Consider the following 24,982-nt stretch of genomic DNA (forward strand, 5'->3'; position numbering starts at 1 on the left):
CTCGATCCCAGGACTCCAGGATCATGCCCTGGGCTGAAGGCAGGCACTAAACCACTGAGCCACCCAGGGATCCCTGGAAAACTGATTATTGTGTGGATTCTGCCTCTTAGCACTGATGAAAACTATCATTTGCAAGACTGCCTGGTATGGAACCACTACTTCACCTGTGCCTCTTGTTTGCAGGTTGTGGAGCACGGCCTGTTTGTCAAGCATTGCAAGGTAGAGGTGTATTTGCTGGAACTGAAGCTCTGTGAGAATAGCAACCCCACCAATGTGCTGAGTTGCCATTTCAGCAAGGCAGACACCATCGGTGAGTAGCTTGGCTAGGGTCCTGAATATCTGGGGGTAGAGTGCAGAGCACCATAGCTGATGGGAAGGAAGCTGGGTACCCCCTCCAGAATTGTTATCCACAGTCTCAGGTTGTGGTTATCAATCCTGACCTGGTTTTTGTGGATAGCTAAGCCTGGGAATCATGTTTTATAGAATGCTAGGTGTGCTTCTACCTGTTTGACATGGTGATAAAGATAAGGAAATGCAGATTCAGAGAGGTTACAGTAACTTAGAGAAAATGTCAGGGCTGGTATTTGAAACCACATTTGTCTTAACCTGGAAGATAAGCTTTCTTACCTTTCTGCATTGCTTATATGTTATAAATGGGACCCACTTCATCAAAGAAGGAGAAACATAAGGAAAATTTCTAGGTATATGAATGAAAGAGGATGTCTGTGGAAGATGTGTGGCCTTAGGAATCACTGAGGGGCTGAGGTTAGTCAGAACTGTTGGTCCAAAGCACCCTGTGACCATCCAAACAGGAAGGAGGATGAGCATTAGGTTGCTATAGCTGGTTTTAGCCTTGTGTCTGGAGAAAACCCTGAGTGATCTTTCTGCCTGTCCCCAGCAACCATCGAGAAGGAGATGCGGAAGCTGTTCAACATCCCTGCTGAGCGTGAAACACGGCTGTGGAACAAATACATGAGTAATACCTACGAGCAGCTGAGCAAGCTAGACAACACTGTGCAGGATGCCGGGCTATACCAGGGTCAGGTAGGATGGCTCAGGCCACACCCAGCAGGCAGCTCTGCCAGGGTCTGTGGCCAGATAGCTTCTGGTTCTGAGCTCGTCAGCAGTGAGGTCCTTTGCATATTCCTTACATGGTTTCCCCTTTCACTTAGGTGCTAGTAATTGAGCCCCAAAATGAAGATGGCACATGGCCGAGACAGACCTTGCAGTCAAAGTAAGTGAACTTTTTCTTGGCTTGTGGCTGGGCACACAGGCGTAAGAGACTCTATTTCCTAACGCTTTTACTTGTGCTATGAAAAAGTTTTCGGATTCAGATGAAGAAACCTTCCATTTCATATCCAGAGTCTGTGATATTGGCCTCAGTAAGCAGCTGGGAAGCTGTCTGAGGAAAGCTGTAAGGGTTTGTGAACACTGTGGTGAGCCTCTCCTTATTGAGAATGAAAGAAGGAAGAGAAGGGTCACAGATCCGGGATTGCTCCTCTGCTAAGAGGTGGCTTTGTTTTTGCCAGGGGCTTTTATTTTCTCCACCTGTGGTTAGAGGCTTAGCTGGAAAAGAAGAGGGCTCAAGCATGGGTCCTGTGTGACTTAAAGTTTGATTCAACCCCCCTTTTTACCCACAGGCCTGTTACTCATTACTGCTCTTTCCACTTACTGGGGCAATTATTCTGCTGTTAAACTGTGCCCTCAGGCACCTCTATCTCAGGAGAGGTTTGTGTGCGTGTGGAATTGTGCATGTCCTGAGAAGGGGATGGAAGAAGTGATGAGTTTTTCTTAACAGTATAAGGTGGGAGAATTGTGTCTGTGTTATGATAGTTATGGGTACGGTGCTGGTCTTGGCTCTCTTCCTTCAGTCAGGTCTTGGACAGTAAGTGATAGTGTTGGGCTTGTAGCTCTGTGGAAAATGATGAAAGATACAGGCACTCTCTTGAGAAACACTCCAGAAGATACAACATTTTGCCAACAATCTCATGGGTTTTACAGATAATCTGAAGCCTAGCCATGGACTCTAGTTTTAGAAACCCTGGTCACCAGTTCCTAACAAGATGACAAATAGCTGTGGTAGGCCAAATAATGCCCCCTTCCTTGTCCAAGTCCTAATCCCCAGAACCTGTGAATATGTTAGGTTACATGGCAAAAGTGATTAAGATGTAGTTAAGGGTCTTGACATGGGAAGATTATCCTGGATTATCTGGATGGGCCCAGTGTAATCACAGGGTGATTGGGGAAGACAGAGAAGGAGATGTGGGGACAGAAGCATTAGTCTAGTGATGAAATGCAAGAAAGACTTCACTGGATGACGACCTTAGTTTTGTTGGGTGCAAGGAACTCAGCTAGGTATCTATTAAATCATCCTGATGAACACCTTCGAACTCAACTGGAGATCTAAGAAAAGAATAGCTGCAAATCTACAAATAAAACAGTGACTGCTTTTTACAGGGTAGGAGGTGCAGAGAAATGAATCTGAGGCGATATATGGAAAGATAAACCGCAGAGGGAGGGAGCCTTTGTAAACTGGCTACCAGAAAGTATTAGAACAGTGGGGCACAAAATCAGAACTTTTAGAAGTCTGTTGCCTTGAGGCAAGTCTCTGTCTGAAAGGCACTCAGGTGGGAAAGTGGAGCGGGATCCCAGATGAGACAGTGTTGTCTCAGGATCCCTAGGGTCAGAGGAAGACCAGGCGTGCCCAAGTGTGGCAGGGTTTCCAGGCATCTGGAGTGGGGAAGCCAGCTGCAATCAGTGAGCCTACTCCTGGGACTTGTGCCATAAACCGCAAACTGTTCTCTGAGCAGGGGCCCAGTGAGCTGCAGGACCAGTGCTACACACACACACACACACAATCACACAATGCGTGCAGCAAGAGTCTGCAAGGTCTGGAGACTTGAAGAGGGGTCACGTGCCTGAGATAGAAATGCTCAGTCACAGGCTAGGTGATTGACTGATTTTCCTTGAGGGCACATTGAAGAGTTGGGGCAGGGTACAAGTTTCGGCTTTGGGGCTGGAAATTGGGAGGCTGCCATTTTCATTCTCATCCTCTAAAGCAGTGCGGAAAGGCTTCAGGGAACAAAAGCCACATAGAGCAATCCTGAGCTCTTACTTAGCCTGGCCCCCAGGCAAGGGTGGTACAGTTCTGCCCGGGGCAGACACCTGATAATCAGCACATCAGGCCCCTCCCTCAGAAGATCAGCAAGAATATCCAGCTAGGACCAAGTTTATTGATCATCGAGAACTGCAAAACTCCACACTAGGGGAAAATAGTATATAGAATTCATGGGCTTTTTTCTCATGATTTGTTAGTCTTTAAATTTTAAGTTTTTTCTCATTCCTTTTCAATCGATTTCTTATCAACTTTTTTTTTTAAGTCTTAATTTTCATTTTTACAGTTACTTTTTTTTTTTTTAAGATTTATTTATTCATTCATTCAGAGAGAGCGAAGAGAGAGGCAGAGACACAGGCAGAGGGAGAAGCAGGCTCCATGCAGGAAGCCTGATGGGGGACCCGATCCTGGGTCCCCAGGATCACACCCCGGGCTGCAGGCGGCGCTAAACCGCTGCACCACCGGGGCTGCCCTACAGTTACTTTTTATCCTTTTTCATTTTATGTTTGTATATATATGTTTTTCTTCCTTTATAATTTTGAGATGCAGTTTCTTCTAACAGGCCAAAATACACCCAGGATATAGTGTATTACTTTGTCCTGTTTATCTGTCTATGGATTCTTTTTTTGTGTCTTTTAATTTTCATTTTTACAGTTATATTTTTTCCTTTCGTGGTATTTAATTTTATTTTTGTACATATATAAGGGTTTTTTTTGTTTTGTTTTTACAATTTGGAATCTAGTTGTCTAACAGACCAAAGTACTCACAGGGTCCAGTGTATTGCTCTGTTTATATTCTGTCTTTTGAAAAATTTATTTATTTATGTATTTTAGATTTGGGGTCTCTTCTGATTTGTTTAGTGTATGTTTTTCTCTGGGGTGGTTGTTGCCATTTTTGTATTTTGTTCTCGTTCATCTATTCTTCTCTGGACAGAATGACAAGATGGGAAAACTCACCTCAAAAAGAACAAGAGGCAGTACTGATTGCTAAGGATCTAATCAGTATGGATATAAGTAAGATGCCAAAACCAGAGTTCAGAATAACGATAGCTACTAACTGGGCTTGAGAAAAGCATAGAAGACTCTAGAGAATTCCTTTTTGAAGAAATACAGGAAATAAAATCTAATCAAGTTGAAATAAAAAAGACTGTTAATGATACGCAATAAAAGTGGAGGCTCTAACTGCTAGGATAAATGAGGCAGAAGAGAGAATTAGTGATAAAGAAGACAGAATTTCAGGGGCAGCCCGGGTGGCTCAGTGGTTTAGCGCCGCCTTCAGCCCCGGGCCTGATCCTGTGGACCCGGGATCGAGTCCCACGTTGGGTTCCCTGCATGGAGCCTGCTTCTCCCTCTGCCTGTGTCTTTGCCTCTGTCTTTCCCTGTGTCTCTCATGAATAAATAAATAAAATATTAAAAAAAAAAGAAGACAGAATTTCAGAGAATAGAGAAGCTGAGAAAAAGAATTACTGAATCTCGAAGGAAGAATATGAGAGATAATGCTAAACAATTTAGAATAATTGGGATCCCAGAAAAAGAAGAAAGAGGGGGGCAGAAGGTATATTGGAGCAAATTATAGTGGAGAATTTCCCTAAACTGGGGAAGGAAACATGCATTCAAGTCCAGGAGGCACAGAGAGAACCCCCCTCAAATCAGTAACAATAGGTGAGCACTCTGACATATAATACTGAAGCTTGCAAATCTCTGAGACAAAGAAAAATTCCTGAAAGCAGTTCAGGACAAGAGATTGGTTACCTACAAGGATAGAAACATTTGACTTTCAGTAGACCTACCCACAGAGACCTGGCAGGCCAGAAAGGACTAGCATCATTTATTTTGGGTGCTAAATGAGAAGAATAAGCAGCCAAGGATACTTTATCCAACAAGGCTGTAATTCAAAATAGAAGGAGAGGTAAAAAGCTTCCAGGACAAACAAAAAGAATTTGAGATCACTAAACCAGTCCTGCAAGAAATATTAAAGGGGGTCCTTTAATCAAAGAGAGAACCCAAAAGTAATAGAGACCAGAATGGAACAGTGGCAATATACTTAAATAGTGACTTTACATGCAATATAGTGTCACTAAATTCTTTCAGTAGTTACTCTGAATGTAAATGGGCTAAATTCCCCAATCAGAAGACACAGGTATCAGATTGGATAAAAATGGAAGACCCATGGATCTGCTGACTGCAAGACACTCACTTTAGACCCAAAGACAAAAAAAAAAAAAAAAAAGGACCCAAAGACACCTCCAGATTGAAATTGAGGGGGTGGAGAACCATTTAGCATGCTAATGGACATCAAAAGAAAGCTGTAGTGGCAATCCTTACATCAGACAATATTAGATTTTAAACCAAAGACTGTAATAAGAAATAAGGAAGGACACTGTATCATAATTGAAGAGTCTATCTAACCAGGAGATCTAACAATTGTAAATATTTATGCCCCTAACATGGGAGCAGCCAGTTTCATAAACCAATTAATAACAAAATTAAAGAAACATTGTTAATACAATAATAGTAGGGGACTTTAGCACCCTATTCTCTGCAGTGGACAGATCATCTAAGCAGGTCAATAAGGAGACAAATGCTTTGAATGACACACTGGACTAGATGGACTTCACAGATATATTCATAGCATTCCATCGTAAAGCAACAGAATACATATTCGTCTCAAGTGCACATAGAACACTTTCCAGAATAGATCACATACTAGGTCACAACTCAGATCTCAACTGGTACCAAAAGACTGGAATCATTCCCTGAATATTTTCAGACCACAATCCTCTGAAAGTGGAACTCAATCACAAGAAATTTGGAAAGAAACACATGGAGGTTAAAGAACATCCTACTAAAGAATGAATTTGTCAACTAGGAAATTAAATAAGAATTTTAAAATTCATGGAAACATGAAAATGAAAACACAGCTGTTAAAAACCTTTGGGATGCAACAAAGGTGGTCCTAAAAGGGAAGTGTATTATAATATAAGCCTGTCTCATGAAACAAGAAAGGTCTCAAATATACATCATAGCCTTACACCTAAAGGAGTTGCAGAAAGGACAATAAATAAAGTCTAAAGCCATCAGGAGATGAGAATAAAGATTAGAGCAGAAGTCAACAAAATAGAAACCGAAAGAATAGAACAGATCAACGAAACTAGGAGCTGGTTTTTTTTTTTTTTTTCCCAAAGATTTTATGTATTCATAGAGACAGAGAGAGAGGCAGAGACACAGGCAGAGGGAGAAGCAGGCATCATACAGAGACCCTGACGTGGGACTCGATCCAGGGTCTCCAGGCTCACGCCCTGGGCTGTAGGCGGCGCCAAACCGCTGCGCCACCGGGGCTGCCCGGAGCTGGTTCTAAGAAATCATAAGATCAATAAGCCCTGGCCAGACTTATCAAAAAGAAGAGAAAGGACCCAAATAAATAAAATCATGAATGAAAGATGATAGATTAGAACTAACACCAAAGAAATACAAACAATTTTAAGAATATGCTATGAGCAACTATATGCCAACAAATTAGGCCATCTGGAAGAAATGGATGCATTACTAGAAATGTATAAACTGATGTGTCTGAGTGACACAGTCAGTTAAGTGTCTGCTTTTGGCTCAGGTCATTATCCAGGGCCCTGCAGTCAAACCCCGCATTGGACTCCCTGCTTGGCAGGGAAGTCTGCTTCTCCCTCTCCCTCTGCCTCTTTCTCTCTCCTCCTCTCTCTCCTCCTCCCCTCAAATAAATAAAATCTTAAATACCAAAATAAAATCTTAAACAGGAAGACCTAGGAAACCTGGACAGACTCATAAGTAGCAAGGAAATAGAAACAGTAATAAAAAATCTCCCAAAAGGGGCAATCTAAGTGGCTGGCGCAGTGGTTTAGCACCTGCCTTCGGCCCAGGGCATGATCCTGGAGACCTGGGATCGAGACCCACGTCAGGCTCCCTGCATGGAGCCTGCTTCTCCCTCTGCCTATGTCTCTGCCTCTCTCTCTCTCAAATAAATAAATAAAATCTTAAAAAAAAAAAAAAAATCTCCCAACAAATAAAGAGTCCAGGGCCAGATAGCTTCCCAAGGTAATTCTACCAAACATTTAAAGAAGAATTAATATCTATTCTGAAGCTGTTTGAAAAAAGTAAAAATAGAAGGAAATCTTTCAGACTTTCTATGAGCCCAGCAGTACCTCGATCCCAAAACCAGACAAAGATCCCACCAAAAAGAAGGATTACAGATCAGTATTTCTGATGAACATGGATGTAAAAATTCTCACCAAGATACTAGCCAATAGGATCCAACAGTACATTAAAAGGATCATTCACCACAACCAAGCAGGATTCATTGCTGGACTGCAAGAGTGGTTCAGCATCTGCAAATTAATCAATGTGATACACTACGTTAATAAAAGAAAGGAGAAGAACTGTATGATCCTTTCAGTAGATGCAGAAAAAGTGACAAAGTATAGCATCCTTCCTTGATTAAAGCTTTTCACAGTTCAGAGATAGAGGGAACATACCTCAACATCAGAAAAGCTATATACAAGAAGCCCACAGTGAATATCATTCTCAGTGGATTCCCAAAAAAATGAGAGCCTTTCCCCTAAGGTCAGGAACATAACAAGGATGTCCACTCTCACCACTGTTGTTTAACGTAGTGCTAGAAGTCCTAGCCTCAGCAATCAGGAAATAAAAAGAAATAAAACATATCTGAATTGGCAAAGAGAATGTCAAACTTTCACTCTTTTTTTTTTCAAACTCACTCTTTGCAGATGACATGATTCTCTGTGGAAAACCCAAGACTCCACCCCAAAATATCTAGAACTCATAGGAATTCAGCAATGTGGCAGGACATAAAATCAGTGTACAAAGATCAGTTGCATTTCTGTATACTAACAATGAGACAGAAGAAGGAGAAATTAAGTACTTAAAATTGCACTAAAAACCATAAGATAGCTAGAAATAAACCTAACCAAAGAGGCAAAGGATCTGTATTCAGAGAACTATAGAATACTCATGAAAGAAGTTGAGGAAGACACAAATCCTTGCTCATGGATTGGAAGAACAAGTATTGTTAAAATGTCTATACTACCTAGAGCAACCTGTACATTCAGTGCAATCCCTATCAAAATATCATCAACTTTTCTCACAATAATCGTAAAATTTGTACAGGACCAGAAAAGACCCAGAATACTTGAAGGAAAGTTGAAAAAAACCATAGCTGGTGACATCACAATTCCAGAGTTCAAGCCACACTATATCACAAAGCTATAATCTTCAAGATGCTTTGGTGCTGGCACAAAAACAGGCATATAGATCACTGGAACAGAATGGAAAACCCGGAAATGGACCCTCAAGTCTATGGTCAGCTAATTTTCGGCAAAGCAGGAAAGAATATCCAATGGAAAAAAGATCGTCTCTTCAACAATTGTTGTTGGACAGCCTCATGCAGAAGAGTGGTTCATTTTCTCACACCATACATAAAAACATTCAAAATGGATGAAAGACCTAAATGTGAGAAAGGAATCCATCAAAATCGTAGCAGAACACAGGCAGCAACCTCTGTGACATCGGCCACAGCAACTTCTTGCTAGACACGTCTCCAAAGGCAAGAGAAACAAAGGCAAAAATGAACTATTGGGACTTCATCAAGATAAAAAGCTTTTGCACAGCAAAGGAAACTGTCGACAAAACCAAGACAACTGACAGAATAGGAGAAAATATTTGCAAATGTCTTAGCAGATAAAGGGTTAGTATCCAAAATCTATAAAGAACTTATCAGACTCAATACCCAAAGAACAAATAATCCAGTCAAGAAGAGGGATGCCTGGGTGGCTCAGTGGTTGAGCTTCTGCCTTCGGCTCAGGGTGTGATCCCGGGCCAGGGATTGAGTCCCGCATCGGGATCCCTGCGAGGAGCCTGCTTTTCCCTCTGCCTATGTTTGACTCTCTGTGTCTCTCATGAATAATTTTTTTTTATAGAAAGAAATGAGCAGAAGTTATGAACAGACATTTCTCCAAAGAAGACCTAAAAATGGCCAACAGACACATGAAAAACTGCTCAATATCATTTGGCATCAGAGAAATACAAATCAAAATCACAATGAGATACCACCTCACACCCATCAGAATGGCTAAAATTAACAAGTCAGGAAACAAAAGCTGTTGGTGAGGATGCAGAGAAAAGGGAACCCTCTTACACTGTTGGTGGGAATGTAAGCTGGTACAGCCGTTCTGGAAAAAAAGTATGGAGTTCCTCAGAAAGTTGAAAATAGAGCTGCCCTGCAACCCAGCAATTGCACTAAGTATTTGTCCCAAAAATACAAATGTAGTGATCCAAAGGGACGCCTGCACTCCAGTGGTTCATAGCAATGTCCACAATAGCCAAACTATAGAAAGAGCCCAAATGTCCATCTATAGATAAATGGATAAAGATGTGGCATATGTGTGTGTGTATACACACACATACACATTAGAATATTATTCAGCCATAAAAAATGAAATCTTGCCATTTGCAATGACTTGTATGGAACTAGAGGGTATTATGCTAATGAAATAAGTCAAACATAGTATTTCACTTGTGGAATTTAAGAAAAAACAGGATCATAAGGGAAGGGAGGAAAAACCAAGACAATTAGGGAGACAAATCATAATAAATTCTTAATCATAGGAAAGAAACAGCATTGCTGGAGTGGAGGGGGATGGGGTAACTAAATGATGGATGTTAAGGAGGGCACGTGATGTAATGAGCAGATAGGTTTCACTGGCCATGAGCCAGGGAATGTGGGCAGCCTCTAGAAGTTCTTACAGCCTCTACTAAGGAACACAGCTTTTTTTTTTTTTTTAATTTTTATTTATTTATGATAGTCACAGAGAGAGAGAGAGAGAGGCAGAGACTCAGGCAGAGGGAGAAGCAGGCTCCATGCACCGGGAGCCCGATGTGGGATTCGATCCCGGGTCTCCAGGATCGCGCCCTGGGCCAAAGGCGCCAAACCGCTGCGCCACCCAGGGATCCCAGGAACACAGCTTTTTAGGTCAGTGAGGATCATTTTGGATTTCTGACCTGCAAAACTGTTAAGATAATTTATGTTGTTTTAAGCCATTAAGTTTTTGGTGATTTGTGACAGCAGCAATCAGAAGGCTAGCCTAAACTGCTAACTCTTTTCTCGGAACTGGAAATGCCTAGAGCTGAGAAAAAATAACATAAAAACTGTGAGGAACCCCCAGGGGAAACAAGGTGGTCGGATTTCTGTGAGGTAGGGTTGACAACTCAGAGCAGAAGAGGTTGGATGTACTGGCCAAGGGACACTCTTAGGGTCCTGCCTGTTTCTCTTCCTAGTGCTACTTCTTCACATCCTTTCCACACCTTGAGGTCTCCGATTCCAAAGAAGGGAGATAGCTTTTGTAAAAGAGCAATGCCTCTTTGAATTTTCCTGAAGGTTAAAGCCTCCCTGCAATGTGGAGTGAGCCCGTGGCCGGTGAGCCCAGAGTGAGAGTCCTGAGGTACACTCTCTTCTCCCCTCCCCCTTATAGTGCCAGACACTGTTCTAAATACTGTAGATACAGCAATTAACAAAGTTTCTATCTCAAGGAACAGTAAATAGACCAGAAAAGCCCACATGTCCAATGATTTTTAAGTACTGTAGGAAAAAATCAGGGAAGAAAATTAGAAAGTGTTAGACTTTGGGAAGGGTTAGATTTAAATAGGATGATGGGGAGGCCCCACGGAGGTGCCATTTGAACATGATCACAAAGGAGGTGAGGGAGTCAGCAGCCAGCAGATTGCTTAATGAGAATAATGTGAGGCTGAGGCACCAGCAGTGCTGGCAGTTCTGAGGTGGAAGCAGGCTTTGTTGAAGACTGGCAGGAGTTTTTTGTGGCTCATGCCAGAAGGGATGGCAGGAGGGTTTGGGGGATGAGGTGGTGGGCCCCATGGGCCACGTGAGACCATGGATTCTACCTGAACTCTATAGGGAGTTCCTTGGAGAGATTGCTGTGAGTGGAGGAGTATGGTCTCACTTGGTGAATAGCTCACAGGGAGCCATGATGAGAAGCTGACTGGTATAGTCAGAGTGAAAGAAAATGGCAGATTGACAGCCTGTGGTAGTGGGAACGTAGTTCATGTTCCCAGCCTCCTGTGTGGATGCAGTAAGCATAATGAATATCAAGCAAAGGAAGGAAATGGGTCCATGAAACAGGAATAAGTAGGCATCCTCGGGAACAAAGAATTCAGGAGATGGGTTGAGTAGCATAATGGATGTTATGAAGACTGAATGAGCAAGTTGGAAGGTCAGGTTTAAGAATTCTGTAAGGCATTGGGATAAAAAGGTGAAAGGTGAAGCACAGTGCTATAAGGATGAGTGTAGAAATGTCAATATTTGTATAATAGAAATCTCAGAAGCAGAGAGGAAATGACAGGAAGAAGGGGAAGAACATGTTTGAGAATATAATGACCAAGAGTTTCTCAGAAATCCTAAGAGGAAAAGGTCTGTAATTTAAAGAATGCTAAACATGACAGATGGAAGGAAGAAAGCCCACGCCTCGACACACTACAGTGAAAATTTAACAAAGATGTAGAGAAAATTCCAAAATTTTTTGAAAGGAAGTCACAAAGGTCTCTCTCTCTCTCTCTGTCTCTATGAGTAAGTAAATAAAATCTTTAAAAAAAAAGGGGAGGGGGGCAGCCTCTGTGGCGCAGCGGTTTAGCGCCGCCTGCAGCCCAGGGCGTGATCCTGGAGACCCTGGATCTAGTCCCATGTCAGGCTCTCTGTATGGTGCCTGCTTCTCCCTCTGCCTGTGTCTCTGCTTCTCTCTCTCTCTCTCTCTCTCTCTCTCTCTCTCTCTGTCTCTATGAATAAATAAATAAAATCTTAAAAAAAAAAAAAAAAAGGAAGTCACAAAGGAATAAGCAGACCAGTATCAAATTTGTCAGTAGCAACAATAGATCTAAGAGCTACTTTTTCAGTGTCAAAGTAAAATGGCTTTAAAAGCAGAATTTTGTATCTTACTAAACTGTTATTTAAACGTAGTATTTTTTTCCTCTAGCATAGCTGACCTTGGAAGGTTTTCCACACGGAGCTCTTGAGTGGGGGAAGTACTTTTAAGAGCTCAGCAGCATGCAATAGAATTCATAACACATGTGGGAGAGCACATAGCTAAGGAAGTGTTCTTTTGGTCAGAAGAACAAGGGTTTTGTGATTTTGGAGTAAGCAAAGATTTGTTACATGAGACAACCCCACAAACCATGGAGAAGGAAATGGATAGAAGGGGTGACTGACTTACAAGTTAAGAACTTCACTAGAGAGTAAAAAGGCAAGCCACGGGGTGAGAAAAGATATTTGCAATACATATGTCTGACACATTGCTTATATGCAGAATTTTGAAGAAACACCTCCAAGTCAATAAGTAAGTTAGGCAACCCCATTAGAAAAGAGGCAAAAAAAAAATCTTTAGAACAGTTACTTTACCAAAAAGGATATCCAGATGGCTAGGAAGCACATGGAAAGGTGTTAACCTCAGCAGTCATTCAGAAATAGCAAATTAAAACCACAACTGCTTCTGCACACCCACTGGAATAGCTCAGTGAAAAAGATAGTACCAAGTGATGTTGAGGTGTGGAGCACCCCAAATTGTTTGGCCTTGCTGGTGGGGCATATCAATTTGTGCAGTGATTTTAGGAAAAGATTTGGCAACCCATACTACATGAAGAATTATGTGCATATTCTACAATTTAGCAATCCACTTCTAGGCATACAGCCAGCAGAAATACATCTCATGTTCACTTAAAAATAGGTTCAAAGATATTCACCATAGCACTGCTTGTCATAGTCAGAAACTGGAGTTAAACCAGATATCCACCAAAAATAGAGGGGATAGATACATTGTGGTATATTCACACAGTGGAAGCCTGTAGGGATCCAACAATGTTGAGTATCATGAATGTTGAATGAGAAGCCAGACAAAAACAGCATCCTATAATCTCTTGATACAAAGTGTAAAAACAGGCAAAACTTACATTGGGGGGGGCGCTCAGTATCATGGTAGTGGTTAGCTGTGGGAGGAAGAATCATGGCTGAAGGGAGCATGAAGAGGACACATGGGGTCTAGGGGTGTCCTGTTTCTGAGTCAGTACTGGTTATGTAAATGTATTCACTTGGTGCAAGTTTCTTTTTTCTTTCTTTCTTTTTTTTTCTTTGGTGCAAACTTCTTAATTTTGACTTAGATTTATGTATTCTCTGTGTAATTCTTCAATAGAAAGTATAAGAAGAAAGGTGTAAGAAAGCAACCTATATCAACTAACAGTCCAGAATTAAATTCTGGGCAATCCCAACATGGAAGACAAGTACGGAATGGGTGGCAGTGCAGAGCAGAGAGAGATGAGAACATGCTGAACTCTTTGTCTGTGGGGAAGTGTAGATGGTTACAAGTGTAAGTAATTGATGGGGAAAAATAATAGTTACAGGTCCTAAGAAGTTAATGGAGTAACTGCCAGAAGTGTAAAAATAGAATATATATGTTTGAAATGTGTTGATTAGGAAAGCTTTGATGGCAATTAAAGAGATGTTGGAGAGATGTTGGGCACCCCGGGTGGCTCAGCGGTTTAGTGCTGCCTCCAGCCCAGAGACTGATCCTGGAGACCTGGAATCGAGTCCTGCGTCGGGCTCCCTCTGTGGAGCCAGCTTCTCCCTCTGCCTGTGTCTCTGCCCCACCCCATAAATAAATTAATTAACTAAATCTTTAAAAAAGAGAGCGAGAGATGCTTAAGTCTTTCCAAGTAGAATTTCTGAGGTGGGCAGTCCAGTGCTGGTATCATTAGAAACCCAACCACTCTGTCCTGTTACTCTGCTGTGTACAGCTTCTACTTCAAAGGTGCTTGTCGGGCAGCCTGGGTGGCTCAGCAGTTTAGCCGCCTTCGGTCCAGGGTGTGATCCTGGAGACCCAGGATGGAGTCCTTCATTGGTCTCCCTGCGAGGAGCCTGCTTCTCCCTCTGCCTGTGTCTCTGCCTCTCTCTCTGTGTGTGTCTCTCATGAATAAATAAATAAAATCTTAAAAAAAAAAAAAGGTGCTTGTCTGTGGGTCCTGGGTCCAGGATCCTGGAGCTGCTGTGGTTACACCTGTATTCAAGTGGCAAGGGAGGGACACCTGGGTGGCTCAGCAGTTGAGCATCTGCCTTCAACTCAGGCTGTGATCCCAGAGTTCCAGGATCGAGTTCCCCATCAGGCTCCCTATGGGGAGCCTCTCTGTCTATGTCTCTGCCTCGCTCTCTGTGTCTCATGAATAAACAAAATCTTCTTTAAAATGTGGCAAGGAGAAGGAAGCAGGAGGGACATAGCGCCCCCCCCCCCCCCTTTTAAGATTTTATTTATTCATGAGAGACACAGGCAGAGGGAGAAGCAGGCTCCATGCAGGGAGCTTGATGCGCGGGAGTCAACCCCGGGACTCCAGGATCCTGCCCCGGGCCAAAGGCAGGCACCAAACTGCTGAGCCACCCAGGCACCCCGGACATAGTCCTTTGAAGGAAATTTCCCAGAAATCCTACATAAAACATTTGCATCTCTTTGGCCAATGATATGACCATACCTGGCTTCAAGGGAGGCAGGGAATTGCCTCTTAGCAGGGTTGCAAAGTGTCTAGCTAAAAATTGGGGTTCATTAAAGAAAAAGGGCAGAATAGCTTACTGGGAGGCAAGATGGGGGGAAAACCCTCCTTTTCTTCTCTTTCTACCAGTACTTTTGCCCACCATACATGTGTAGGTTTTTCCTACACATCCAGTTCTCTGATTCCTGCTGGGTATTCTACAGTTTCACTCAGTTCTGGCACAGTCTACCTGGAAGTAGCATCAGATCCCACAGATTAAGGGCTCAGTCCCATCAGACTAACCCACTTTTAATCCCAATTCCAAGTACGGGTTGTTACTGTTAATCAGAGGCTCCTGTGACACCTCTTTGGACTTGATAATTTCATGGAACAGTTCACAGATCTCAGGAGGACAGTTTACTTACTCGATGACTGGTTTGTCATAAAAGGCTATAACTTGGGAACAGTGAGATGGAAGAGGTGTTGGGTGGGTGTGGGAAAGGGGTGAGGATTTGCCATGTCCTTTTTAGTCATGCCACGCTTCTGGCACCTCCATGTTTTCTCCAACCCAGAAGCTGTCCAAAATTCCCATACTTCAGAGACTTTTGTACAGTCCTCAGTAATTACGCATGATTGATTCAATCATTTACCATTGGTAACAGAACTCTGATTTCTAGCCCTTCTCCCCCGCACTGGGGGTTCGGGGTGGGCAGCTGCAAATTCCAAACCTCTGCGTGGTTAGTTCCCCTGGAAAACGCCATCCTTTGTGACTTTCCAAAAATCATTGACAAACTGAGGTGTGGTTGAAAGGCGTGTTGGAAATAAGACATAGTTTTCACTTTAGCACTTTGAAGCTGTTTTGGGAACCAAGGACAAAAATGCAAGTATAACAAAAGATGCTCTTATCACTCTTCTCACTGAGGAAATTACAAGGGTTTTAGGGACTGTGTACTAGGAATTTTGGACCAGACCAAAATACATATTTCTTATTTTTTAAATTTTTTTTATTTTTATTTATTTATTTTTTTTAATTTTTTTTTTAATAATTTTTTTTTTTTAATTTATGATAGTCACACACAGAGAGAGAGAGAGGCAGAGACATAGGCAGAGGGAGAAGCAGGAAGCAGGCTCCATGCACCCGGAGCCCGACGTGGGATTCGATCCCAGGTCTCCAGGATCGTGCCCTGGGCCAAAGGCAGGCGCTAAACCACTGCACCACCCGGGGATCCCTTATTTTTTTATTTTAACTTATTTTTATGTTAAAGATTTTATTTATTTGAGAGAGAGAGAGAGAAAGCAATAGACAAACATGAGGAGAAGGGGCAGAGGGAGCCTGAGAAGCAGACTCCTCACTGAGCAGGGAGCCTCATGTGGGCCTCAATCCCAGGACTCTGGAATCATGACCTGAGCCAAAGGCAGATGCTTAACCAACTGAGCCACCCAGGCACCCCCTTCTTATTTATTTAACAGTACATATTTCTTATTATAAATCACAATACTCTAGGAGACAGGAAACTGCCACACCTAGGAAGGGAAATTGAAGGCAAAAAAGGAAGAAAGAAAAACTGAGAAGTTGGTAATTAAAAAACTGGAGATAAGGAGGCTGAATTGAGGCTAGCTCAAGTAGTGATTAGCTATAAATGGGTTAAACTCACTAATCAAAACTCTCAGCTCAGGGCAGCCTGGGTTAGCCCTGCCTTTGGCCCAGGGCGTGATCCTTATCCTGGAGACCTGGGAGTCCCCCGTCGGGCTCCTTGTATGGAGCCTGCTTCTCCCTCTGCCTGTGCCTCTGCCTTTCTCTCTCTCTGTGTCTCTCATGAATAAATAAATAAATAATCTTCAAAACTCTCAGCTAAGATTTTCTTTTTTTAATAGGATTTTTTTAAGTTTTGTTTTTTTTAAGATTTTTATTCATGAAAGAGGCAGAGAGACACAAGCAGAGGGACAAGCAGGCTCCTCGCAGGGAGCTGGACTCAGGACTCGATCCCCAGACTGGGATCACATGCCCTCATCCAAGGACAGATACTCAGCTGCTAAGCCACCCAGGCATCCCTTAAAGATTTTATTTATTCATGAGAGAGAGAGCAAATGTGAGAGAATGTACAAGCAGGGGGAAGGGCAAAGGAAGAGGGAGAATCTGGCCTCCCACTGAGCAGGACCCTGGAATGCTGACCTGAATAGAAAGCAGATACTTAACTGGCTGAGCACCCAGGTGCCCCTTTTGATAGGATTTTCTCAAAGAAAACAAACAGCCATATTCAGTAATGCATCATCTATCAACCAGACACAAAGATTAACATTGATGAAGTGGTAAAATCCATCTAGTGAATTTGTCATCAGGGGAAATCATTGATTGGCCTAGCCCTCCCCCCACTTTTTTTTTAACCCACCTATAGAATCCGTTTTACATGTGTTGTGGCAGGAGAACAGCCTGAATTGTTTCTGTCCAGCTCTTATTAGTGAGGGCCACCTTGTAAATTCTGAACATTTTAAGACAGTTTTCTCTTCCTTGTAGATTGCTCCAACTGTTGTTTGTGCTTCCAAGGCTTTTTGTAGATCTGGCTGCCCCCCCCACCCCCTTTTTTCTCTTTCCCTAACTCTACCTCCCTCTAATGGTACTTGCCTGAGTTAGAGCTCTGCACCATGGCCCCCTTTCAGGGCTGCCTGCCCAGAACTAGAAGAGGCCACTGGTCCTGACGTGGAGATGTGGGTGCATGCAGACGAGGGGTAACAGCGTTGGTGTGGGGAGAGCACAGCTTAGGATGATGTGAAGGCAGTGAGGATTCTAGCTAAGATTTCATTGTTATCTTTTTTTTTTTTTTTTTTAAGATTTAAGTAATCTACACCCAGCCTGGAGCTCACAACTTTGGAGATCAAAGTTGCATGCTCTACAACTAAGCCAGCTAGGCACCCTGAGTTAATTGTCATCTTAATGATAATGCTGGGTACCAGATTCTGGCTACTTGAGGTCATCCCTGTAGGGTGAGCTCATCCACAGAGCAGCTTTCAGCCTGGAGAACATCTGCGAAGCATGCAGAGGATGGATATTGGAGCAAGGAAGGCAGGCGTGTTCTAGTGATTGGTAAGGACTGGAGATGCTTAGAATCCAAGCTTCTATGGATTTTTGCCCTTTTGAGTTCAGAGAAATAGAGTAAGTTACCAGTGAACAGTGAACATTAGTAAAAAGAGGAGTGTTAGTTAGACTATATGCCTTGAGGTTCTGTGTATCAGAATTTAAGTTTCACTATCCTATAGTACCTGTCAACAGACCTGAGATAACTATGCCATATCCTATCAGCCTTGGATAGCGACTTTCCTGTCTGCATAGGAGGCTGGGAATATCTACATTACATTGGACAGGTTTCATATGTGTGCTGAAGTCACATGGGTGGTGCAAGAGTGCCTGCCCTTTGTCTGCCAAGTCTCACTTACTGAAATATCTGGGTTCTTGGACTTTGTAGCATGAGGATGTGGCTCTGTGAAGCAAATGGTCTTTAGGATTTGAGAAAGGTGCGTTTCCCTGTGGGGAGGGGTAAGGGGCTGGAGAGCCCTCTTTCCTTCTAAATCACTGTCACGTCAGAGTGTGGAGCAGAACTCAGTTACTGATGCCCATTTAGGCCCCTGGATAATTTCCTGATGTCTGTCTGCTGCAGGTGTGTGTGCAGGGTCACTCTTTGTCTCTGTTGCCTTGTTTTGCTTTCTTGCAAGGAACCCTGGTTGAGAGCAGATCCCATGAGGTTGGGCTCTCTTGCTGAGGCATATCATAATTTTCTGGAGTCTGAAAATAGCCCCAAATCTAGATGGAAAATCACGTTTGTGCATATTTGAAGCAAAGCAGAACGATTCACTTTTTCTACACATTCTTATACAGATTTTAATAGAAAATTGATAAAATTCATACCAATTTAATATTTTAGACAGCCTTTGAATTTATTAATCTGAAAGTTGGTATAAATCTAAAGTAAAATGCTGTGAAAAATATTGAAACATGAGTTTGAAATAGGACGTTTGGTAAATTTGAGGAAGCAAAAGGAATTCTCTTTGAATAGCATAGTGAAACCAAATTACCATTTTCCTGTTATAGTGTACTTATAGCTAGCTGTTCATTTTGGGTCAAGTGTTTTGGGGACTATTCATCTCTTATTGGCATATTTCTATGTTTTTCACTGGTAACTCTTCTCAGGGAAGTTTATGATTTATAAATCAAACCTGGTTGCCCTAAAGATAAACCTTGTCGTTTATCCTGCTGAGAAATTGGGTGGGTGACCATGTGGATCAACGAGACCAGGAAGACCAATTAATTTCTTGATTACTTAAATAAAATTTATCTTGAAGTAATATGAAAGTAGGCCTTTTGCAGTTTATTTTAAATAACAATATGGAGAACATTTATTTCTTGAAAAGAGATCTAAGGCATTTGGTAGGGCTTGCTTTTTGCAAAAAGTCAGTAGCCTTGTCTCTGCTTCTCTCCCAGATCAAGCACTGCGCCTAGCAGAAATTTTCCTACCTCTCCAACATCATCAGCAAGTCCCTATTCCTCAGTGTCTGCCTCTCCCATTGCAAATGGTGATAGCACTAACACCTCTGGGATGCACAGCTCCGGTGTCAGCAGGGGGTAAGAGCAGGCCCTTTCACATTGCTTCCCTCCTTCTTGAGTCTTTCCTAGGCTGCACCAGGAGAGCTCCTCTGCTGCCACACTAGGTCCAGTGGGATTAGCGTTCCCCATGGGAACATGCTACAGGGAATGTGGTTTCTCTCTTTCATATCCACTATAAAATGCCTCCTACTTTTCACTTATGTTTCTTGTCCTTCTATGATCTGCTATTTTGTGCACAGCCATAGTCACTGGTGGTCTTGTGGGGTCACCGCTTTTGTATGTGATGGGGTGGGCTGGCCATATTAGAGCACAGTAAAAGCTGTGAGGGAATGGTTCTCAGCTATGGGAGAGCCCTGCCTGCTTCCCTTCTAGGTGGCTGTGATCCTTTATGCAAGCATCTCAGGAGAGCCTGCCACAAATCATAGACTGAATGGAGGAGGAGGGTCAGGCAAGAGAATGTGCGTGAATACTCAGGCACAGTCAGGACTGAGTGTGGCCTGGTGTGTGGTGACAGGTGTGAGCTCTTGATCTTGGTAACCACATGTTCTTCCCTGAAGTCACATGGCAGTTAGCCTTCTAGAGGGATATACAGCTAGCATTTGCCAAAAGCCTGAGAGTAGAGAACTCCGCATCCCTTCCTGTAAGGATGTGTTTACCACCTACGATCATGTCAAATCAAGGCCAGGGGTGGGAGAAGGATAGTGGTGAAGGGCTGGCAAGGGGAGTAGAAAGAACTTGTATCATGGGATTATTACCAGTTAAGAATTGTAGAGGCCCTGGAGGAGCCCCAAAAGGCATCCTGAGGGCATGCGTACAGCACTCACTCTTATTGTTGATGTGGGTTATGTTTTCCAGTGGATCTGGCTTCTCTGCTTCGTATAATTGTCAGGAGTCCCCATCGTCTCACATACAGCCTGGGCTCTGCGGACTTGGAAACCTTGGGAACACCTGCTTCATGAACTCCGCTTTGCAGGTAGAAGGGAGAACTGTCATCTCAATAACACTGGTGCTTAAGACTAATGCTTGGTTAGGAAAGGCATGCTAAAATGTTGGGAGGATCCTTTCCTGGGGGTCCCTGCTTACTCTTTGTTAATACTTCAGGGATCCCTATCAGGACATCTCCCTTGGTTAGTACACAATGGCCTCATCCGTGTTAATGGCCCTAAAATGTCTTCTTAATTAGTCCTGGGATGGATTTTACAGTAAAAATATTTTGAATTTTGTTGACCATTAGGGAATGATCTTCCCAGAACATATTAGAGTACTTGTCTGGTTGGTTTTTGATGGGAAGAGAACTCACAGCAGCTGGTACCATCTTTTTACAATGATAGCTGTCTTATCTCATGCCCCTGATTGTGCAAAATCCTAAAATCCTCCCTTCAATACCTCATTTGTTCATTGATCAAATATTTTGGGGACATACTATGTGACCATACTATGGTGGACATGGGCTGGAGTTAGGGTCCAACTACAGAATTAGGAGGGCACAGTTCCCAAGACTGCCTTCCTTTCTGATGCCAACTGCAAGTTTGGGAGTCCCTAAGACTGCCTTTAGTTTCAATAATTTGCTTGAAGGACTCATAGACTCACTTAAAACTATTATACTCACAGATATAGTTTATTATAGGGAAAGGGTATAACTTAAAATTAGCCAAGGGAAGAAAAAAATAAGGCAGAGTCCAGGAGGGTCTTTAGGGCAGAGCTTCTGTTGTTTTCTCCCTGTGGAGCTAGGATGCATTTACTCTCCTGGCATTGATATGTAATGGTAGTCGTGGGGTATTGCCAAATATATGTAAACTCATCCGAGCTTCGGTTTCCAAAATTTTTGTTGGTGCTTTATTACATGGTGTGATTGATTGATTGATTGCCCAGATTGTTAAACTCAGTCTCTAGGTAGACCGATACGATGTGACCCAAGGCTCCCCCTGCTCCCCACCTCCCCATCCTGCCCCCAACTAAGTCACAATGTTGGTCTTTCTGGAGTGGTTAGCTCTCACCCTAAGATGACAGTATAAGTATGGCTGCCACCACCCCAAATCACAATGTTAGATTCTCCACTATGACTGATAACCTCCAAACAAAGATACTCCTGTCAACAAAGTACTTCCCAGGAGCTAAGGGCAAGAGCCAGACTTTCTCTTTGGGCAAGGCCAAATTCTTTACATAGAGACTCAATGGTGAACAAACGAGACATGGTTTTTATACTTACAGGACTTTTAATCTAACTTTGAAGTTTCATAGAGTAGGAAGGAAAGGATAAAAAGACATGTAAAAAACTAGGTAACTCTTGGGTTTGGAAATTATTTTTTTCCATTGTGGTGAGATGGGAAGAGCTGAGCACTAAAGAAAAGAAACTTGAGATTTGGCTTTTCATGGGTAGGTTTTTTTCAACTCTGTATCCTCAGTTTTCCTCAACTGTTGAATGAAGATAATAATGAGGTCTGTAGCTCTGCATGTAAATATCATGGAAAAAAAGAAATGCTAAATTCCATGATTTAAGTTTCTATCTCCTAATGCTAAGAACAAATGAAACCCAGATGAAGTGGCAGGAGAGGAATAATAGAAGAACAGAAATTAACGAAATACAGGGGTGATTTACATTACAGCCAAATATGTAATGTAATATGTCTTTGGAAAAAAAAAACTAATATAATTGATATAAATGCTCAGGGTAATTGAAGAGGAAGAAAAGAGAGAAAATATAAATGACCAAAACTAGAAATGAAAGCGGAATATCACTATAGACCCTACAGCCACTAAAAAGATTAGAGAATAGTAAACTACTCCAGAAACCAGTATTGCACTGTATGTTAATTAAGTAAAATTTAAATAAAATTAAATTTAAAAACTTCTAAAAAGGTTAGAGGATAGTAGAACAACTTTATGCCATTAAATTAGACAATTTAGATGACAAGTTTGGACGTGTGCTCTGAAAGGCATACTTTATCAAACTTACACAGGAAGAAATAGAAAATCTGAATAGTCTCATATTTGTTAAAGAAATTGACTGGAAAGGGAATACCTGGGTGGCTCAGCGGTTCGGCGCCTGCCTTCAGCCCAGGGCGTGATCCTGAAGACCCAGGATCGAGTCCCGCATTGGGCTCCCGGCATGGAGCCTGTTTCTCCCTCCTCCTGTGTCTCTGCCTCTCTCTGTGTCTATCATAAATAAATAAATAAATCAATAAATCAATAAATCAATCAATCTTAAAAAAAAAAAAGAAATTGACTGAGGTTGGGGGGCACCTGAGTGGCTAGCGGTAGAGTGTGTGCCTTTGGCTCAGGTTGTGATCCTGGGTTCCTGGAATCGAGTTCCGCATTGGGCTCCCCATGAGGACCCTGCTTCTCCCTCTGCCTACGTCTCTGGCTCTCTCTGTGTCTCTCATGAATAAATAAATAAAATCTTAAAATAGCAAAAAAATATATATATGTAAATTGACTCAGTAATTAAAAGCTTTATAACAAGGGAAATTCTTGTTCTGGATAGCTTTGTTGGTGAATATATTCAAAGATTTAAAGCAAGAAGTGCTACCAATCATATATATTTTTTTCAGGAAATGGAGAAAGAGGGACAGCTCCCCAAACCATTTTACAAGGCAGCACACTCTGATACCAAAACCTGACAAGGAATTGTTTTTTCTAAAATTTTATTTTGAAGTAACCTTTACACCCATTGTGGAGCTTGAACTCAGAACCCTGAGATCAGGAGTCACATGCTTCACCACGTGAGCCAGCCAGGCGCTCGTGGCAGGAAGTTTTAAAAAAAGGAAAATTTTAGTCAGTCATACCTCATAACTATAGACACAAGTAACATAAGTGAAATTTTAGCAAATCAAATTCAGTGATATCTAGATGAAAATGTCGAACAAGTAGGATTTGTACCAAGAGAACTTGGTTGATTTGACACCTGAAAAATGTATGTGTGTCATTTAGCATAGTAACAGAATAATGGAGAAAACCTTATGACCATCTCAATAGATGTAGAAAAAACATTTGATAAAATATAGTTTTTGAATTTGAAGAGTTAGTTTTCATGTAAACACGTATATTGTGTTATTCATTGTTTTTTTCTACTATCTTGTTATCCTGATCTTTTCCCCCATAATGTTTTGGCTCTAGTAAAATATTTTGTCTTCAGCTTAATTATATTTTGTCTTCCTGTGAGACAGTGGAATGTTCCAATCAATTCCAGTTAAATTATCATCTTAACATTATGTTAAAAGTGATCATGCTTCATTGAATAGAAACTTACTCTGTCAGGTACTTGGGTGCAGCTTTTGCCTTTGGATAGTTATTTCAGAGACAGTTCTTAGGCAATGAGTGTGAGCCCCAAGACCATGTCCTCTGGAGGTTAGCTGCAAGGCAGGCTACCAGCTTGGGCTTCTGGGAGGCTGTGCCTTACTGTTGGTGAGCCTTGCAGAGAATCTGCTGAGAACTTCATTTTGTTGGGAGTTGACCCCTCATTGGCCATTAATAACTTGGTTTATCTTTATCTCTGTGTGTTCACCGGGAGTGTGAGCTCTGATCATGTTCTCTTTCAGTGCTTGAGCAACACTGCACCACTGACCGACTACTTTCTCAAAGACAAATATGAGGCTGAAATCAACAGAGACAACCCTTTGGGAATGAAAGGGGAAATTGCAGAAGCCTACGCAGAGCTCATTAAACAGATGTGGTCTGGAAGGGACACTCATGTGGCACCTCGCATGTTCAAAGTAGGTTGCTGTGTGTACTTTTTTCCATTTTAGGGAGAGTGATTTAGTGTTATAATGAGGTATTCTAGTTGCATATTGGGGTTAAGATGGGGTCTGAGACTAAAAGACTCAAACGATGAGATCCTTCTTTTTTCTTGTTTAGTCATTCAGCACATACCTCTGGGCTGAGGATACTGTTGGTTGCTCAGAATGGTGTATTGTACCAGTCTGGAAGTAGGAAACCTCCTAACCCAGACCATAACAATTCAGTTTAATTTCCAGTATTATCTGAAGGGTATTCCCAGGTTCTCTGAGCCTGGAACCTATACCCACTGTGGGCTCCGTAACTCAGGAATTGGGTTGATATTCTTGGAATGTGGTGTGAAGGCAGTTTTCAATTGGATCTTCCAGATAGGAAGATTGGGTGAACTGTAGTGGGCTCTTGGAGCAACTTGGGCTTTCTCTTGCTTTCATATTTTGTTTTTTTTTGTTTTTGTTTTTGTTTTTTTTGTTTTTTTTTTTCATATTTTGAAATCTGAGAGATCTTTAGCCTGCACCACTGCAGTTCACGGAGCCTTCATGAAGCACATGGTAGAAAAAGATAGGCATATTTTCTATTCAAAGGGGATGAGGGGCAAGTAGCACTTGGGCTCAGTGAGAAAATTTAAATGGTTTATTGAAATTGAAAACTAGGGATTCCTGGGTGGCTCAGTGGTTTAGCGCCTGCCTTCGGCCCAGGGCATGATCCTAGAGTCCCGCGATTGAGTCCCACATCAGGCTCCTTGCGTAGGAGCCTGCTTCTCCCTCTGCCTATGTCTCTGCCTGTCTGTCTGTCTGTCTGTCTGTCTCTCTCTCTCTGGGTGTTTCATGAATAAATAAATAAAATATTTTTTTTTTAAAGGAAAGAATGAAATTGAAAACTAATTCTTTTTACCCCTGTAGTCACATTAATCCCTCAGAAATATGCATAAATTACAATTCCATACCATAAAGTCAGAAAGGGACTGGAATCAGGTGA

The 24,982-nt window shown here is 42.2% G+C and overlaps 1 protein-coding gene across 3 annotated transcripts in view; it reads left to right on the top strand.

Annotated features, from left to right (window-relative positions):
- USP4 (ubiquitin specific peptidase 4) overlaps window positions 1-24,982 on the top strand; it is a 53,067-nt gene that overhangs the window by 8,357 nt on the left and 19,728 nt on the right. For 2 of the 3 annotated variants that reach the window (XM_038566439.1, XM_038566441.1), the window contains exons 4-9: window positions 184-310; window positions 899-1,044; window positions 1,173-1,234; window positions 19,151-19,291; window positions 20,129-20,246; window positions 23,812-23,985. In XM_038566439.1, the coding sequence (XP_038422367.1) occupies window positions 184-310; window positions 899-1,044; window positions 1,173-1,234; window positions 19,151-19,291; window positions 20,129-20,246; window positions 23,812-23,985 (768 nt within the window). The remainder of the gene's footprint in view (window positions 1-183; window positions 311-898; window positions 1,045-1,172; window positions 1,235-19,150; window positions 19,292-20,128; window positions 20,247-23,811; window positions 23,986-24,982) is intronic. The other variant, XM_038566440.1, reaches the window with a different exon arrangement.

The sequence above is a fragment of the Canis lupus genome, chromosome 20, assembly GCF_011100685.1.
Source record: "Canis lupus familiaris isolate Mischka breed German Shepherd chromosome 20, alternate assembly UU_Cfam_GSD_1.0, whole genome shotgun sequence".
In the NCBI taxonomy this organism is placed as follows: domain Eukaryota; kingdom Metazoa; phylum Chordata; class Mammalia; order Carnivora; family Canidae; genus Canis; species Canis lupus.